An 18714-nucleotide genomic window follows, 5' to 3' on the forward strand; every position below is an offset into this window, starting at 1 on the left:
CTACAAAAACAAAAAAAGAGGCCGAAGACGAGATCTAAGCTGAAACATCAATAATTAGCAATATAATTGACACAAACATGGTCTGAACACATTACATGTTTATTTTATTACAATAACAATTTCATTATTTTCCTTCACAAAACAGAGAAATCATTCGGAGTGAGAAGCGAGTTCGCTTTGTCTTACCCAACAAACAAGCACAACGCAGACAATCCAACTTCACTGTGAGCCCTACCCAGAGACAATCGAGAAGCCTGCCCTCTTGTGGTGTAGAAAATGAAGCCGACAAACACGAAGCGCCCGTCAGTCATAAAGGGTATGAACAAAACCTTGTCACAATAAAAAATAAATATTTTATCACATTAGTTTAGATGTCAACAAAACAGTAAGTGGCCTGACGTTCCAACATTATATCAGAGTGTTTCTCGAAGGCTAAATTTAGTTTAGATGTCATTCAAATCCATGCACCAATGTTCAAACTGCCTGAAAATCATCTCGGTGCAAATGTAATTTGAAACCAATGTCAGTAATAACTGAAAATTGTCATAAAGGTTTTTTTCTGATGAATAAAGGCAGTGCACACTATTGGTAATTACTCAAAATAATTATTAGCATAAAACCTCTCTTGGTACAAACGAGTAATGGGGAGAGGTTGATGGTATAAAACATTGTGAGCAACGGCTCCTTCTGAAGTAATGTAGTTTTCGAGAAAGAAGTAATTTTTCACGAATTTGATTTCGAGACCTCACATTTAGAATTTGGGGTCTCGAAAGCAAGCATCTGAAAGCACACAACTTCGTGTGGCAAGGTGTTTTTTTTCTTTCATTATTATCTCGCAACTTTGACGACCGATTGAGCTTAAATTTTCACAGGTGTGTAATTTTATGCATATGCTGAGATACACAAACTGTAAAGGCTAGTCTTTGACAACTACCAATAGTGTCCAGTGTCTTTAAACGTCATCTGCAGCATCATAAAACATCATAAAACGTCATCTTATTTTCCCATTTTCCTAAAGTAAAGGGATTCTCAGACGATCATCGTTGGTTCAGTCTTCACTATCACCACGAGGGAGGAAAAACCAACCGATAGCTATCAGTGTTATAACATCCAACCCAGAGGCAGCGCAGGATGAATGCAGCAACGATGCAATAAATAACTGGGTATAATTGTGTACCCGGAGCCCGGGAACACAGTTCGTAGTAGACTTGACTGAAGTCCCTAAAATGCGGAACAGCTATGTTGGGTGAATGCAGAGCATCACAAAACAATAGTTTTCTAGCGATGGCACGGGATTGGGACTTGAGTCAAGTCCAAGTTCGTAGTGGTATCTTTCCTCGCCTTCCATCTATCTGGACCGTGGTTCGAATCCCATCTGGGCACCATGTGGATTGGGATTTTAGTCCATTCCCTATATGCGTGTGCTTTCTCGGGAATTTCTCTGTGGTTTTCCTCCAAAATATATGATACTGAAACTTACTCCTTTGTCTTTTCTCGATGGGGTTCTTAGTTTGGTGATTAAGTTCTAGGAGTCCATGGCTTCACAACCATCACAAATGAAATGGAATGAAACACATTGTAGAGCAAAGACAAATGGGAACGGTCCGATTTTACCGTTAAGAATTGAACTTTCAAATGAGAAGCCAGGTAGCAGAAAAGAAAATAAATGAATAAAACTGAGCCAGGTATAGAGGCATGCTCATAATTATACCGGAATGACCTTCCTCACTAAACACCAATTTGTCTTTTCTTTTTTGATTTTTCACTTGCACATCCGGGCGTTATATTTGATACATGTGTTCCCCTTTAGTAAAAATCTTAGCATGTTTACATTTGTAATGTTGTCTTTTGTGGTTGCTGTGATTTTATGTGTCTAATGGGGGCCAAATGAGAACAGCGGACTATTACGTGGACAAACAAATAATACGAATAAAAAAAAATAAAAATAAAATAAACAAACGCGAAATAAATAAATAACAAATCGGATTTGTTTTATCGTAACAATGCTGATACAGTAAAATGTCCTTGAAAATTCACGAACTGCAAAAAACAAACGTTTGTTTCCCACTTAAAAACAAAGCAACCCTGTAGGCATGTCCCATGAACAAAATAATATAAAACCATTACACAAATAATGCAATCATTGCTTCAAGCCACAAAATGAAAGATTAACCAAGTCAAGCATCGACCATCGACCCCGTTTACCTCTCGTCTCTCAAACCGCATACACGCCTGCCAGCGCGTAGTGGAAACCCCTGGAACTCCGGGTCAACTTAGCAATCAACCCCCAAACAGATGCTAGCTTTCCCCCAGGTCTAACGAGCCTCAGCCCCGCTGCCACACTCACCTCCGGAGCTCCTGATTCCTGGATGAAACCATTGCTCTATGATGAAACCAACCTCTCAACTGTTGATAGACTAACCATGTAAAGAGCATCGCCAATGCTTCACAAAGTCATCTCGCTCATCAAACTCGTGTGAGGACGTTGGAGGTCGCCCTTGTATTTCATCACGCGATGCTGGTTGAACAACTGTCATCTTAACTGTCGGGATTGTTCATATATTTATGCCTTATGCCGCGTGACAATTTTGTTTTCTGCACTACGAAATTGCCACTGTCGTAGTGCTTTTCAATTGGGAATTGTTTTTCTTAGTCTAAAGGGAATCCTAAACAGCAGGACAAAAAACTGGGACCGGGTGCCAGTGTTTTTTTTTCATACTCGAATGGGACAAGCCATTGGCCAGTATATTTTTTATTTTTTATATTATAATTCTTCGGACAAACAATAAAACAAGTACAGGCCGTCCAGGGAAGGGCAAAAGTAAAATAAAAAAAACTGTCATCAAAAAAGATGTGCCCTCCCAGACCCAGCTCATAAAAAGTACACATGTATATACTATACAGAAAACATTCTAAAATTGCAGTAAAAATTCGAAAAAAAGATGGCAAGTAAAAAAGATGGCAAATCCGTACGGACCTAAACAATAAAGTGCAGCAGGCCGTATCCGAATTGGTGGCTATAGCCAATGGCTACCTCTCTTACTGAGGGTGTTGCTAAGGGCATCCTATATTCTAACGCATGGTGACGCGAAAATCTAGCCGTAGCCCGTAGCCGTAGACCCAATCTATGTTTTAACAGCAATAGATACTAATATGGTTTGCGACTTCAACGCATGGTTCCCATCTTTGAAAATCAAATCTACTCGTAATGCAACTGAATGTGTGATTGAGGGTAAAAACCCAACAAAGTTTATTTTGAGAAAGACTGTCATCAAAGAGACCAAACGGACAAAAACTACATATAATTCATAAGTCTAACAAACATGTAATATTATAAAATATATTCGCAGCCTTTAAGAAATTTGGGCTAAGTTGTTTCTACATATACAATGACTAGTTTAAATCGTTCTACGTAAGTGGTTTCTATAGGTGATATACTTTAAGAAAACAACAAAATCATACACACGCAGGTACAGCTCCAGATCACTCAAAACAATTGTCATGAGATTTGATTTGAATAGAACTAAACCCTATAGGCTAAACAAATACAAAATTGGTTCCGGCCTATGTCAGACTTTTTGGACATTATTGTGACAGCAGTTATGTTTTTACGCCATAATGTAATTATGAGCAAACTATGACGTAGAATACGTGTACAAATTCAGAGAGAAGCATGACGCCTAGAAATACGTATATAAGTGTGACGTATTACGTACACGAACTATGACGTAGAAAAATACGCATACAAACTCGGGGAGAAGTATGTATATAATTATAAACTCGGGGAAGTGTGACGTATAGAAATACCTGTATAAAAACAGACGCCGATAAAATTACCTCGGGAGAACTTATGTGACGTAGAAAATTACGCATACAAACTCGGGTGAAGTGTGACATAAGTTTACAAACCGGAAACAAATACAAGAAGGCTTGGTATAAACCTGCAGCGTGATAAGACAAAAATGTATCGGAGACTACGGCAGTGATGATGGTATCCTGGATTCAAAATGGCTGACGTTAAACACCGATAGACCCTTTTCGAAACCACGGCTTCGGCTTTGGATTCGCCTTCAGGCTCCGTCCTCTCGTTTGAAGCACCGTGCACAACTGTCAAAACAACCGAGGGCCAAGCTATCCTGGGCCGAATCTGGAGCCGAAGCCTTGAATTCGAAAAGTGCCATTGTCATTATTTCAACCGAGTAAAATCATATTGAGCACCATAAGAGTATTTTTCCAAGACGGCCTTTAGACCTTGATCGATGACGTAAACGCTTTACATATCCTCCCATGCTTTGCCGTCTGACAGGCCGATCACACAGCATCCCAACCTACCACCAGCATTGCCAGTCATCTTGCTATCTTCCTTCCCTCCGTTTCCCATGTCATCCTCCCCAATATGGATCTAGCAATGAAGACATGGTAAATGAAACGTCAACAACCTGTGGGTGATCTACTCGCCAACACTTTGCAAAATATAACACTAGAAATTGTATGTCAGAGGTTGATGTAGGCCTACGGTATACATGAAAACAATACAATATAATGGAGGCCTTAAAACCCAAGATTCACAATTTCCTTAAAACTAATCCACCAAACTTACTACAATGGTCCGGCCAATGACCGTATTCTTGCCCACAATGACCGCTTCCTTGTCGCTAAATGACGTCTGCACCATGCCGGACTCATCCGCCTGGACGTTGCCCCAGTCACCCATGTGCCTGACGTGGAAGAATGATAGGAAAATACAATCATCACTAAGAGAATTGAAATGAATTGAATCGATTTGCACAGTTTTTGAATATTTAAACAGCTACCTGAGCGGAAGGTTTTTAACGGAAATGGTATTTAGACTTGTTTATAATGCACTTGTTGACCATTTTAATGTAATTTTGATATGTTTACACTTCTGAGTTTTTCGTAATTATCGATTAAAAAATCAGGCCCCAACCTAAAGGTTTTGAAAAACTAAAAACACTTCTGCCGTTGAGAGCGCGCGCCAAAGGACAATGCCGCTGACGTCATTTGTGGGAGTTTGCTTTGTTATACCTCCACGCTGCAACAAAGCGGCTTTACAAATTGGAGCTCCCAACTATGACGTTTTAAGAGTGATTACGTAACGGGGCTTTTCGCAAATCTCTCAGAAAAGCACTGGATAAGGGTATTCAAAATGATTGTTTTTTTACACAATCAAAATCTATTTATAATCATATGACTCGATTTCCTTATTCATTGACAACATTTTTAATGGAACTCAGCAAAGTTCACGACTTGACATTTTCGTTCAAGCAGGTCTTTAAAGCTTACTCAGCATTTAGCATTGGTAGCTATGGGTGTTGATTTAGTGTAAAAACCAAAATTAATATTCTTTATCCCCGATGCAAATTTAACATCTCTATATATCGTTGCGGTACCCGTTGCCAAAACATAGGATTCGAACTGCATCTAGCTACCGGGCAACCTCGGTAGTCTAGTTGGTAAGACACTGCTCTAGAATTGCAAGGGTCGTAGAGTCGTATAGGTTCGAATCCCACCCGAGTAACATGCCTGTTTTTTTTCTTCACAGGACTCGGGGAAGTACTGAGTACACAGTGCTAACACACATCGGTGTATGGGTAAAAACCAAAATTAATATTGAGTTAGTGTGTTGCACCCTTCGCCTAAACACAGTTCGCAGTATTATATGAGGTGGGGACACACAGAATCTCCCGCCACATCGGTTTCATGTGCCCCGATGTTTGACGTCAAGATGTTCGGGCTAACTACAAACTAGTCTGAACATCTGACATCACACTACGAGGCTCTAGTCTACGTCAACCCTTGTCCATCTCCACATTCATATGTTCGCTCGGCCCCAGCGGCCAGTCTTTTATCAAGGCGCTGGGATGGGCTAATCGCTTACACAGATTCTTGTTCAGGAAGTACGTCATGCGTACAGTGCATAGAAATATGGTGCAGTGTGAGTGTGATGCATGATGGGACTGCGCATTATTGAACCAATGACAGTGCATGATACGTTTGCACATCCCAGCACCTTTGGTTAAAGCATGGCGCTGGGGACGAGCAAACTTCATATGCAGACCCCTGCTGCAAGTGCAGCTGCCAAGCGTCACTTCGGACCAATCAAAGCACAGATATATATAAAGAAAGCTTTACGTCCTTGCAGGTTTATCCAATGAAAGCTATCCAATGAAAGCGTATCAAATGAAATCACGAGTTCTAAAAAGCAAGTCTGTCTTTATCCTTAGAGGATCATTTTATTACTACAAACCAGAAACACTTACCTGTCTGAATCGTAGGGGGCGCTGTGGTTGTTTCCACCAGGATTATAGTGACCTCCAGCTGACCCGCATCCATTCCTCAGGTCGCCGTAGGTGTGGATGTGTAGACCGTGCTTGCTGTTGGGTTGACTGAATCCGTATAGGAACACCTTCACGTCCATCTGGCCGCCAACTGCCTAAATACAGGTATACATTACAACAAACCGATTAAATGGCATTGGACTGTTTATAGTGGCTTCAAAGGAATCCTGAAAAGCATTACGGGAAAGCCCATTCAAAGACTTTTACGAGTTTGGCCGCCAAAACTTGGAAACTATTAATCTTATTCAGTGAGTGAATGTGTCACATCATCATCTCATTTTGCTTACAAGATTTTGGTTACAAGATCAGGGTACATCGTACAAGGTGTGAGTTAGTAGAAAAGGATTTATTGTTCTGGCCTGTTTCTATATGGCGCACTACCATCATGGACTTTGCAAATTTTCATGTAAATGTTCATACCTTCTTACGTCATCTCCACAGTAATCATGGTTGTACCATTTTGAGAGCAATGTCCTTTCAGTTTACACAGTTTAAATTAGTGCGCATTTTTTAGGCGTCACAGTATTTACAAAATTACCCTAATTTCATGCGCAATATGAATCCCATAATGGCAAGCGTATAGCAGACAGCTAGCCGTGTGTGACGTCAGTACATGGACTTAAAAGTTAGTTAGCAAACCGTTTGGCAAAATTGTCGTGCTCATGTTATGTATTCGTATATAAAGAACTAGTGCATAACCGAAGAGACACGACGAGGCAAAGATGGCGTGGTTTCTTACCCGTTGACGCATGTCAATATCCCCCACGATTGGTTCATATGTATCTGGATTGTAAATACCATTGGGTACCATCCTGCAGTGAGCATAGACGTAACCATCACCTGTTTTCAAAAAATTAGAACAATAGACCAATGCATTCAAATTGAAAATTATTATACACATAATGAATGTTTATGAGTGCAATGGTGCGAATATGTTCATGAGTTGAAAGATGGAATGTTCCATTCAACGAGGCGGAGCCGAGATGAATGGAACATTCCAGCTTTCAACGAATGAACATATTCGCACCATTGCACGAATGAAAAACATTCATTATTTGTTTTATATAACATCCAAGTAGAACTTTGTCATTTTGATTGAAAGAAACAACTTTCAAAACAAACAATTTCAACTGTAGAAGCCGAATGCTAGTAATTTTACTATGCCTTCTTGCAGTAACACCTGCTGCGTTACCAAAGACACGCGCACGCAGTGATGTTTTTACTCAGCTTTTTCGTTCCATCCGAAAAGTACCATTGCACGCTGGCAGCGTGCCAGCGTGCAATGGTACTTTTCGGATGGAACGAAAAAGCACGGCGAGTGACTCAGCGTGCAATGGTACTTTTATTTGCTATCACGTGACGGACAATCCTCCAATCAAATGGCAAGGATCTGCTTGGGTGTTATATAAATAATAATAATACATCGTTTGTACTGGCACATGTTCCTGTAAACCATTCAAGAGCGCCTGGCAGGAGATTATGTCCCCCTGGAGATTCGGTTCCCCATATTATGGCAAACTGTGTACAAATTACTTCTGATAGCTCCCTCTTTTGAATCATCCTTCTACAGCCCATCCCAGGTATTTCCTGGGACACCAGATCTTATGTAGAAGCTCAAGTTAAGTTGTTGGGAACACAAGCACGAACCAGTGTGTTTTGAAGTTTCTGCTGAAAGAGAGTGATGTTGTACATTTTTGTTTGGAGGTCTTCAAGAAGTGAATTCCAAAGTCTTGGGGCGATGTTGGAGGCTATGTCCCCGCAACTGACCTAATGAGTTTGAGCAAATTTGAGCGTAGAAGATCTCAGGCCTGCCGTCGATTTTCACCAAACTCTTCCTAACTTGGGATTAATCTTAGGGCTTAAGACGAGTGTCGTTCTGTATCAGTAGAAGTAAGGACGCATTGAGCCCATCCTACGTTGGGACGGGTTTACTACTCGTCCTAACTCGAGATAGGATTAAAACTAAGCATTTCGTGAAGTCGGCTGCCTGCATGTGTTATCGTATACGGGGCGTCATCAGATTTTGCCTATGTATGGTGAGGCTGAACCATGCCTTGACAAACTTTCTTTATTCGTCTAATTGTTTGAGCCCCCTTTTTACCTATTGTGTTGATTGGTGCTGGTGAGTACATGGGTGATCTGTGTAATTCCGACAGTAACTGATCAACATCTCGCCGTAAGACATCTATCTTGGACTGCATGCGAGTCAACTGTGCCGAAAGGGGCAGGCGATTCCCAACTGAAAAAACAAACAAACAAACAAACAACTCTGAAAACTAAAAGCTTCTGCTGCGAAACCACACAAAAAAACTCAACTAAAAAAGCAACATGTCAGGTTGTTGACCTTTAGCTCCGAATCACTTTGAAGGTCACCGTATATGATGAATGAGAAGGAAGTCAAAATAAACAAAACTCTATAATGTATTTTATTTTTGGACAAATTACTTTTAAAACAGCCTGTTCATTATAGCCAGGATGGGAGGAAAGTGAAATGATGAAAGATGAGGAAAGAGGTGCGGCATTAAATCATATCAATATGTTAATTGTTTCCAACTTGGCGGCTACGTATGGCTACGGACAGCTATGTGACTATTACTGTCAGCCTAGAGGAAAGGGATGTCAATTGGGGCCGATTTTGGACTGCCCGGGCTGCGGCTGCGCTAGCCGTCCCGTAGCTATAGCCACCGACGGACTCGGCCTGGCAACTGAAAAAAGGATTGTTTGACATGTTGCTGTCAGTCGCAAGTTTGTTTCCCAATGAAGTAATATGCTAACTCCATTCACGCATTTGACATACACTGTTGGTTGGCAAACGCCACAGGGTTGTGCATTACGTACGTAGGCCTATACATTTTTTCAAACGCGTATAGCTGCGACGACAAGACGGAGTCCCTGCCCTCTTTTTGAAATCCTAATATTTTAGTGCACCTTTAAAGGCAGTGGACACTATTGGTAATTGTCAAAGACAAGCCTTAACAGTTGGTGTACCTCAACATATGCATAAAATAACAAACCTGTGAAAATTTGTGCTCAGTCGGTCATCGAACTTGCAAGATAATAAAGACAGAAAAAACACCCTTGTCACATGAAGTTGTGTGCGTTTAGATGGTTGATTTCGAGACCTCAAGTTCTAAACTTGAGGTCTTTAAATCAAATTCGTGGAAAATTACTTCTTTCTCGAAAACTATGGCACTTCAGAGGGAGCCGTTTCTCACAATGTTTTATACCATCAACCTCTCCCCATTACTCGCCACCAAAAAAGGTTTTATGCTAATAATTATTTTGAGTAATTACCAATAGTGTCCACTGCCTTTAACATGATGAACCAACACAACAAATAAAGTACAAAACAGTCTCAGAGTTTATGAATGAAACCATCCAGATCAACAAATAATTATGCAGGAGAAACAAGATATTCCAAAGTGAGAAAAATACCTCGCCCTATAAAGTTCAGCTTCAATCCAGCGATTTAGCCTTTGCAAATGAACTGGATAATGCTCGACCTACATCACTCGAACCAGCCAAGCCAAGACTCTGTCGTTACGCGGTACAAGTTGTAACAACTGGTGCTTATTTATCCCGACGTAATCATTACCCATGTTCATTGTGGTTCACGACAACCCATGTTTTTACAGGTGGCGAATTTCTGAACTTTATTTATTTGCATTTTATTTCAAATTTACAAAGAATGCCATCTCGTGAATGACAAACTGTGCGGTTAAAATCGTTATAAAGTTGAAAAGATTATGTGGGCGAACACAAGCAAACAGCGATTGGTGTCATGAGACACTGTGAAAAAAAAACCCCAGCCGTTTAGACCACTCGCATGGTAACAGTCGTTTAGACTTCTCTCATAAAACAGCCGTCTGGGATTTCGATCGTCTCAATATAACCTGTTTTTAAATGAAAACGAGTCTTTAGGGGGAATACAGTCGGGCCCTTTCAGTTAATTGATTAACTTTCAGTTAATGAAAACACCTTCAATAAATGTTGGCTTTGTTACCAACAAATTCAATACCTTTTTTTAATATTTAAAGATGAAACATTATTGCACACTGTGTCTATCTGTTTTTGCATTATCATATGGCTTTCCATAGTTTCCCATCATCGGTTGTCAAAAACTCGGACTGTGACGTTGCGATAGCAAGGTTCACACAGAAGAGGGACAACAGAGGGAATTAACCTTGGGGATAAAGTCACATGCATTTCTGTGGGCAGCAAAAACAAGGTCTTTATTATTGCTGTCATCTATAAACAGTTACAGGGAGACGTTTTTCGAGCGATTCACTCTGACTTGTCCGACTTGGAATAATTAGTTGTTTCCTGTGTGATGGAAGATGCCTGTCTTAGTACATTTCCTTCATATCAGTGGACGTCTTCGTACTGACAATATTGACTTAAATATTACCATCTGATCAGTTTATTATTAGGGGCAACATTTTTATGTTTTTCTTTTCTAAGAAACAGTACAAATGTTGGGATTTTACGTTACAGACTGGGCCGGTTTGTGCCAGTCGGGAAGATTTGTATAATATTGTGCATGTTGACTAGGTTAGGGGCACATTTGGCATGTTGAAGTTTGGTCGGCAGATTAAGCAGGTTGGCCAAGTCGAGATTAAAAGATGGGCAGGATGGAGGCTGGGCATGTTAAGCTGGTTGGGCAAGTTGGGCAGGCTGACAGGTTGGGCAGGTTGGGCAGAATGACCAGTTGGTCAAGTTGAGAAGTTAGTATAAGTATGGGCAAGATGGAGGTTGGGCGTGGTCGTGCAAGTTGGGCAGGAATGGGCAAGTTGAAGATTGGAAAGGTTGGGCGGGTTTGTCAGCAGGTTGGGCAGAGTTGGCAATCACTTTAACGCGAAAAAAATAAACTACCCAGTTTCAAAGTTCATAGATTGTAAGACGTAAGACAAGTTGTCTCGCTAATGGTTACAAGAGGGGCGTTGTCACGTAATTATATATAATAAGCATTCAAACAATTAGCGAATTGTCTTTTAAATACATATAGTTATATTATATTTTTGCCTCGGATGTTACGGGCAACCCTATTGCTTTACACCTCGGCGATGCCAGTATATTTCTTTCATTTTTTAAAGCCATTGGACACTTTCGGTAAACAGTATTGTCCAAGGCCCACACTTCGTGTATCACAACTTCTATATAAAATAACAAACTTGTGAAAATTTAGGCTCTATCGGTCATCGGAGTCGGGAGAAAATTACTGGAAAACCAACCCTTGTTTCCACACGTTTCGCCGTGTAATGACATGTGTTTAAAACAAATCCGTAATTCTCGATATCGAGAATTGATATTGTTTTAATGTTTTCTCAAAAAGTAAAGCATTTCATGGAACAATATTTCAAGAGAAGTCTTTCACCATCACCTTCTGTAAACCCTGTAAGTTATATGTAAATCTGTGAACTTTAATTTGTTTTCTGTACCGAAAGTGTCCAATGGCTTTAACAAGTTAGATACAAATTACTTATCCACAACAATTTGACAGTGAATGGAACCGCTGTAGGGTCTCAGCCGCTCAACAACAAGACTCGATGAAAAGTAGCAACTTGAGAGCTGTCGTCACCCCGATTAATACACGATCAAATCCATGAAATTGGCGCTAAACCCATCGCCACATTCACCCCAAGTAACCTTAAAGGGACACGTTGCCTTGGATCGGGCGAGTTGGTCTATGTGTAAACCGTTTGAAACCGTTTGTTATGAAATGCATTACAGTTAGAAAGGTGTTTGAAAAGTAGAACATAATAATCCACACAAGTAATATGCTTCAAAGTTGCACGGTTTTCCTTCAACACGGCACTCCAATTTGTGGAGTCAAAATGTTTGACTCCACAAAATGGCCGATCGTGTTAGTTCGCAAAGTAAAAGGCATATTTATGTGGATTATTATGTTCTACTTTTAGAACATTTTTCCATAGCCATATGGATTTAATTGGAAAAGGTTACACACGCCTTTTCAGTAGACCAAATCGCCCGATCAAAAGGCAACGCAATATTCCATTTAATCGCACCTCTAGTTCCAAACACCGTCAAATACAATGAACCCAAGCTTTGGAACTTGTGTCCTACTCAACTCCAAACTTTCACTAATTCCTCCACTTTCAAACGTTTATTTAAATTTTAACCGTTTTCAAATTGACTGTTAATTCATGCCGATTGTTTGCCTTTCTTGTGGTATTTATCATTAACATTGACTGATATTGATACTGTGGACAAATTGAAACTTGAACGTGTCGCTGTAACGACTCGTCAATGTTATGTCTGCCACACGAAATACCTCCACCCAACAGCCCGTGAGTTTGCATCGAATAAAGCCCGCCCATCATTTCAAACAGTCAATCGCCCCATTAACCTCTCTCTCTAACTTTCTCACCGGTTCCACCCTCAGACAGGTTAAAGGTCACGCTGGATGTAAATAGTGCAAACCGGCGCTAAAAGACATTAAAAGTAATAGTTGATGAAACAACAAAAATGCTTTTTGGGGGGTTATAAAAATGCATGATTTCTGAAACTGATATATGGAGTGCCTTAAAGCTGATTACGGTTTTGTTGTTTTTGAGCATTTCGGAATAGGCAATATTTTTTAAAGACCTCCACTAGCCGAAGGAAACCAATCTGGAGGTATAATAGCTGAAGACAAACATTTAAAAGCAGTCATAATTGAGTAATACTTCATTTTTTAGCTTATATCAATTGTAATATTTTGCACGAAGGTTTTAACCGACAATGTTGTATAGAGGTGCTCCCAGTTTCACGAGGACTCCGTCCGTCGAAAATCGAGTGCATCACAAAACTAAATTTGACCTTGGAATTCCCATGTAACAATAACACATTACAATGTTTAATCTTGTCTTGCCAACCCCTAGACTGGGTACATCTATTGGAATCTTTAAAAAAGAAAAAAGAATAAAGATGAGTTCCAATCTGAAAGTTCATTCATTGTAGAGTTCCTTACGATCCTGATCCACCAGGGAAATAGATCCGTCTGTTAAAAAAAAAGAACCCACCCACCCAAAATCAAAATTTTGTTTATTTTGATTGCAAAAATCTCAATAAACCCAAAATTATTGTAAACAGAATCGTTGGAAAAACTACCTGTTGTCAGAGTGCTTGCACTAGTTGGCCTTTTTGATGTGTTTTGATGTGCCTTTTGATTAACCACTAATTGCCCGTAAGTATGGCCATAGATTGTTGCTTGTCACGTGCCGATTTATAGACAATTGATTAGAAGATACAATACCAATCCGCTGAATACAGTGTTTTGTGTAATCCGTCAACGTTTAGGGTACCAACTGAATCCCTGGCCGCATACAGCATTCTGAAATCTGAGAAACGAATCATAAATCGTTTCTCAAATGATTTGAGATGAAAATTTACCCAACCCCTATTACATCGAAGGGAATCAAAATAGTTCAATTATCAACAGCTGCAGTGCTTCTTTCAAGTAGTTTTTTTTTCTTCATGTCATTAATTTGTGTGGAGTGTAGTAGGTACCAATCTAATGACCCTATACTTTTAAATATCGGGCGCGGCGTTGACAATAAAACATAATGCTGCCACACTAAAGACTATTAAAAGAAACGAAACCAGAACACTTAGAGGTGGTTGAAATAATTGGACTAAATTGATATTTTCGGCGACAACAGGAGCGGGTCGGACAACCTGAGACGTTTGAACTCGTGACCTTGCTTTCATAGATCTTAAATCGTTCAGGGCAATTAATGAAGGCCAAGTGCTGACTACTATTGTGTGTTTTTTGTGTGTGAATTGAGAAGGTAGGGTTTTTGTAAATGTGAGTCAAAACACGCGTTAGGGCATGGGTTCTCCTATAGCACTGATTGTTTTGTAAAAAGGGTTCATTCAATTCAATTCATTCTCACGTTAACAAAAAGCAAAACAAAAAGCAGAAACAAACAGACCATTTAAATGTAAGGGTTGTGTTACAATTTAAAGGCAAATGCACGTGCGTAAACCTATACTCCACTTTACATGCATTCGCTGGCCCTTTTCGAAACCACGGCTCCGGCTCCAGACTCAGCTCAGGCTAGCTTGTGGCCCCGCGGTTGTTATGAAAATTGCGCGTACGTGCTCAAGGCTTCAGACGAAAGAACGGAGTCGGAGCCAAATCCAAACGGTATCCAAACCCCGAAATGAAAATCAATGAATGAATTAATGAATGAATGAATGACGTCACAGGTCCAAAACAGTTCCAACATTGAAGTCAACGAAAAACTATCATTGGTTGAGAGTTGTGCGTACACACGTGCACGTTATTTGTTTGTTTAGTCAAAAGGCACGATGAAAGCACAATATGCAACAAGGGTGTTTTTCTTTCAATATTTTCTTTCAACTTCTATTACGAATTGATTCCACACTTTCACAGGTTTCCTAGTTTTTGTATTGGTATACACCAAGTGAGCTTATTGGTCTTCAAAAGCTAGCATTTTGAAGATAATTATCCTAACGAAATGAGACAAAACGAGACAATAACAATTCACATGTAATATTATACAGTTGTTGCACGCTGTGACGGGGTCCATGGCGTTTTGTACACTCGAGGGGGGAAATGGAACCCGAGGCGAAGCCGAGGGTGCTATTTTCCCTCGAGGGTGTACAAAACCCATGGACCCCGTCACAGCGTGCAACAATTGTTTTGTTATACCTTTGTATAATTGTTATTCCTCTTCTCGAAGTTCTGTTGTCATCTTCAAACATAATTACGACGGACTTTTCATTGTTTAAAGACAGTGGACACTATTGGTAATTGTTAAAGACTAGTCTTCACAGTTGGTGTATCTCAACATATGCATAAAATAACAAACCTGTGAAAATTTGAGCTCAATCGGTCGTCAAAGTTGCGAGATAATAATGAAAGAAAAAACACCCTCCGTCACACGAATTTGTGTGCTTTCTGATGCTTGATTTCGAGACCTCAAGTTCTAAACTTGAGGTCTCGAAATCAAATTCGTGGAAAATTACTGATTTCTCGAAAACTACGTCACTTCAGAGGGAGCTGTTTCTCACAATGTTTCATACTATCAACCTCTCCCCATTACTTGTAATCAAGAAAGGTTTTATGATGATAATTATTTTGAGTAATTACCAATAGTGTCCACTGCCTTTAATAAGCAGACGAACAAGAAACAATTCACTCGAACCCGCGGTTGTTTCGTACACAGCGCGAAATCGACCAACGCTGTCACATGATTGGTTCTCGACCAATCAAACTTCACCGTTTGTTACCGAGGTATAACAACACTTTCTGTACAGTCGAGGTGTACATTGTTCATCGGTTTTGTAATTATTGGGACACAGTTATATGCATGCCGTGTCATTGGGATCAAAACGGTGTTCAATATAAACAAAATTGTGCCATGTAAGGCCCTACTTGAATGCCGTACCCAAAACCATAAGGAACTTCTATAGCTACAATGCACAGTCACTGAGCCCTCATTGAGTAATCCATCAAAATAAAATGTTGCTTTCATCTATTCGATTCATCCGAAGCCAGCCCCAGGCTGTATACGGGAAAAAATGCTAACAGTAACAAATCTTATTATTTACTGAAAAGACTGTTACCTACTTTGCAAAAATGTTCAGCTGAAATATTAAGCCTAGGCCCTAGTTATTTCTTATAGGGGTGGGAGCTGACAAAATAGTTGCAGACAGTGTTCGTGTATGATAAACTATCTAAATGAAATAACAAACCTATGAACATTTTTGGCTTAAAGTGAAACACCATGCCAATTTAAAAGCATGAAATACATCATTTTAGTGTCCCTATAATTTTGGTTGTGACAACTTTATCCTTACCAATCATCCAAAAATGTCTTTAAATTTCTTAATTATGTGACCATGATACTCTAAATCATAAAGGTATAAATACACTTTTTCTTGACCATTAATTGCAATCAAATGATGAGCATGCGATAAAAAAAAATGCAGTCTTTCGTGACTTTTTATTGGTGGGGGGAGGGGGGGGGCAACGGAGGAGGGGTGTTATTGATGATATGCAAACGTTTACAATGACTAATTTCGGATGTTGTATATCGTAATAAACGATGTTTTCAAAATGTTAACTTCCTGATTTTTAAAAGTATTTCAGACTGAATTGTTTGGAACGAACTTTAAAATCCCGCCAGGGTAGCTGTATTTTATCTAACATTTCAAAGATAGGCCTACAATATTATTATTTCTTTAAAGGATGACCTTCCTATGAATGAATCACTTGACCTTAGTATAATTATTACAAAGCCCTGAATTGTGTTTTCACTGTAAACATTCCTTCCTGTCAGTCACTTGCAAAAAGAGAAAACCATTTATCATTTCTTGAGACGAGGTGTAACATTGGATGTGTATAATATGGTGTGTTTGTTGTCCATTCACCTTGCTCGAAATGCCAAGGGATGGGTGCGTTTTTTGGAATGTCGTGCCGGTTGGGTGTACTTCATGTATACATACACATGGTAAGTAGGCCGGTGTACTGCATTGGTAGTACAGCATGTTTTATAAGAAATTTCATTTATAATCACACAAGTCATGTGCACAAGTAATGCTTTTGCAATAAATAGACCCTTGCAGAGTCTTTCTCGAAGGCTAAGTGATGTTTTGGTAACAGTGTCCATCACTTGCACTGTCAAAGTCAACAACAATAATTCGGCCGCTTGCAAAAAACAAAAAACTGCATGCCTACTCGACCTTCGCTTCCAATTCATTATGATTGTGACAACACAATCGAGACTTTTTTCTTTGTGAGCTTGACGGCAAAAGACAATAATAGTTACTCACCTGCCATCCCATCAGATACTGTGAGAATAACGATGATTAGCCGAAGTGCACTTTGAACCTGCTCCATGCTGATTGCTCTACCGCGCGAGGTATAGTGGTGTGGTGTGTACGAGGCGTGAATCAGCGGGCAACCCGTCTTATGTGCTGGGACTTTCATAAGCAAATACTGACTTCACTTGTGAACTTCACTTATGAACGCCAACAAAAAGAAATCGCGTCTGTGGGTAGATGGTAATCCCCAGACGTGACCGTTGGGATTGTGTGCGGAGTGACAGGACACCAGCTGATGGGGGTGCTACATACCCAGATCCAAAAGCTGTTGAGGAATACCAAAAGCTATTTAGTAGTCAGGTAAAAGGTTGACTCAGTGGATGGAGTTATGGTGTGTGAGAAAAGGCGGGGGGGGGGGGGGCACAACATACTTTCGACACAGCTTTTTCGCCCAGTTTCATTTGTTTAAACTATAGATATATCAGGTGTTAGACGGCTTGAACTGATAGTATAATATTGTATTATTTTTCTGACAACGTTCTAAATTTAGGGTTGAACAAAGAAACATTGACTAGAACGGGACTGGGACCTGCCCATAAAGGTACCCGCGCTCTACCAACTGGATGAGCTATTTATCCAAATTAATGCTCAAGTTTAAAATAGCAACCAAAAGGGGTACATTATTCCATAATTATTGGACCATTTTACAACAATCACTAAAAGCCAGGACCTTCAAGTCCTTTATATAGTGGCTGCGTTCGTTTAGCTTCCCGGTGTGTGGCCAAAACATATTCCAGGACAGACGTGTGCAGATAATTACCCACGTTCGTCCTGGAAGAAAAAAATTCGCCACATACCGGGGTCGACCGAGGGAAGCTAAACGAACGCACCCATATATTTATAGACAAAGTTGTGTGTTACATGATTAAGACAGTGGACACTATTGGTAATTGTCTAATACTAGTCTTCACAGTTGGTGTTTCTCAACATATGCATAAAATAACAAACCTGTGACAATTTGAGCTCAATCGGTCGTCGAATTTGCGAGATAATAATGAAAGAAAAAACACCCTTGTCACACGAAGCTGTGTGCTTTATTCTGATGCTTGATCTCGAGACCTCAAATTCTAAACTTGAACATAATTATTACTAATACGTCACCTCAGAGGGAGCTGTTTCTCACAATGTTTCATACCATCAACCTCTCCCTATTACTCGTAATCAAGGAAGGTTTTATGATGATAATTATTTTGAGTAATTACCAATAGAGTCCACTGCCTTTAATGAGGCAATGCGCATGAGTTCCTCTCCATTTAGGGTAGTGCACCCTGCAACGACAAATCATCGTTCGCTCGGTGTACCCGATGGGGACACGAGAGAACAGCCAATGCGTCTCTAACAGCGCGCCCTCTGTCAACGAGAACCTGTTCGTCGTGGCAAAGTTCTCGAAAAAGGGGCATAAAACCAAAACACAAGTTAAATGTCAAGTTAAGAATAATTTTTGAGGAGCTTAAGCAATAAATCTGGGCTATAAAATACCTGTAGTACTGATTTATGGCGA

The 18714-nt window shown here is 40.0% G+C and overlaps 1 protein-coding gene across 1 annotated transcript; it reads right to left on the bottom strand.

Annotated features, from left to right (window-relative positions):
* Positions 1 to 3221: 3221 nt before the first annotated feature.
* On the bottom strand, positions 3222 to 17320 carry LOC117307026 (superoxide dismutase [Cu-Zn]-like). Its single transcript, XM_033791660.1, has 6 exons — positions 17163 to 17320; positions 8461 to 8598; positions 7099 to 7199; positions 6282 to 6454; positions 4601 to 4718; positions 3222 to 4402 (listed from the first exon to the last, which is right to left on the bottom strand). Exons 1-6 carry the CDS (start codon positions 17317 to 17319, stop codon positions 4274 to 4276), a joined length of 816 nt encoding a protein of 271 aa, XP_033647551.1. The 5' UTR covers position 17320; the 3' UTR covers positions 3222 to 4273.
* Positions 17321 to 18714: the final 1394 nt, after the last annotated feature.

The sequence above is a fragment of the Asterias rubens genome, chromosome 2 (assembly GCF_902459465.1).
Source record: "Asterias rubens chromosome 2, eAstRub1.3, whole genome shotgun sequence".
NCBI classification, from domain to species: Eukaryota; Metazoa; Echinodermata; class Asteroidea; order Forcipulatida; family Asteriidae; genus Asterias; species Asterias rubens.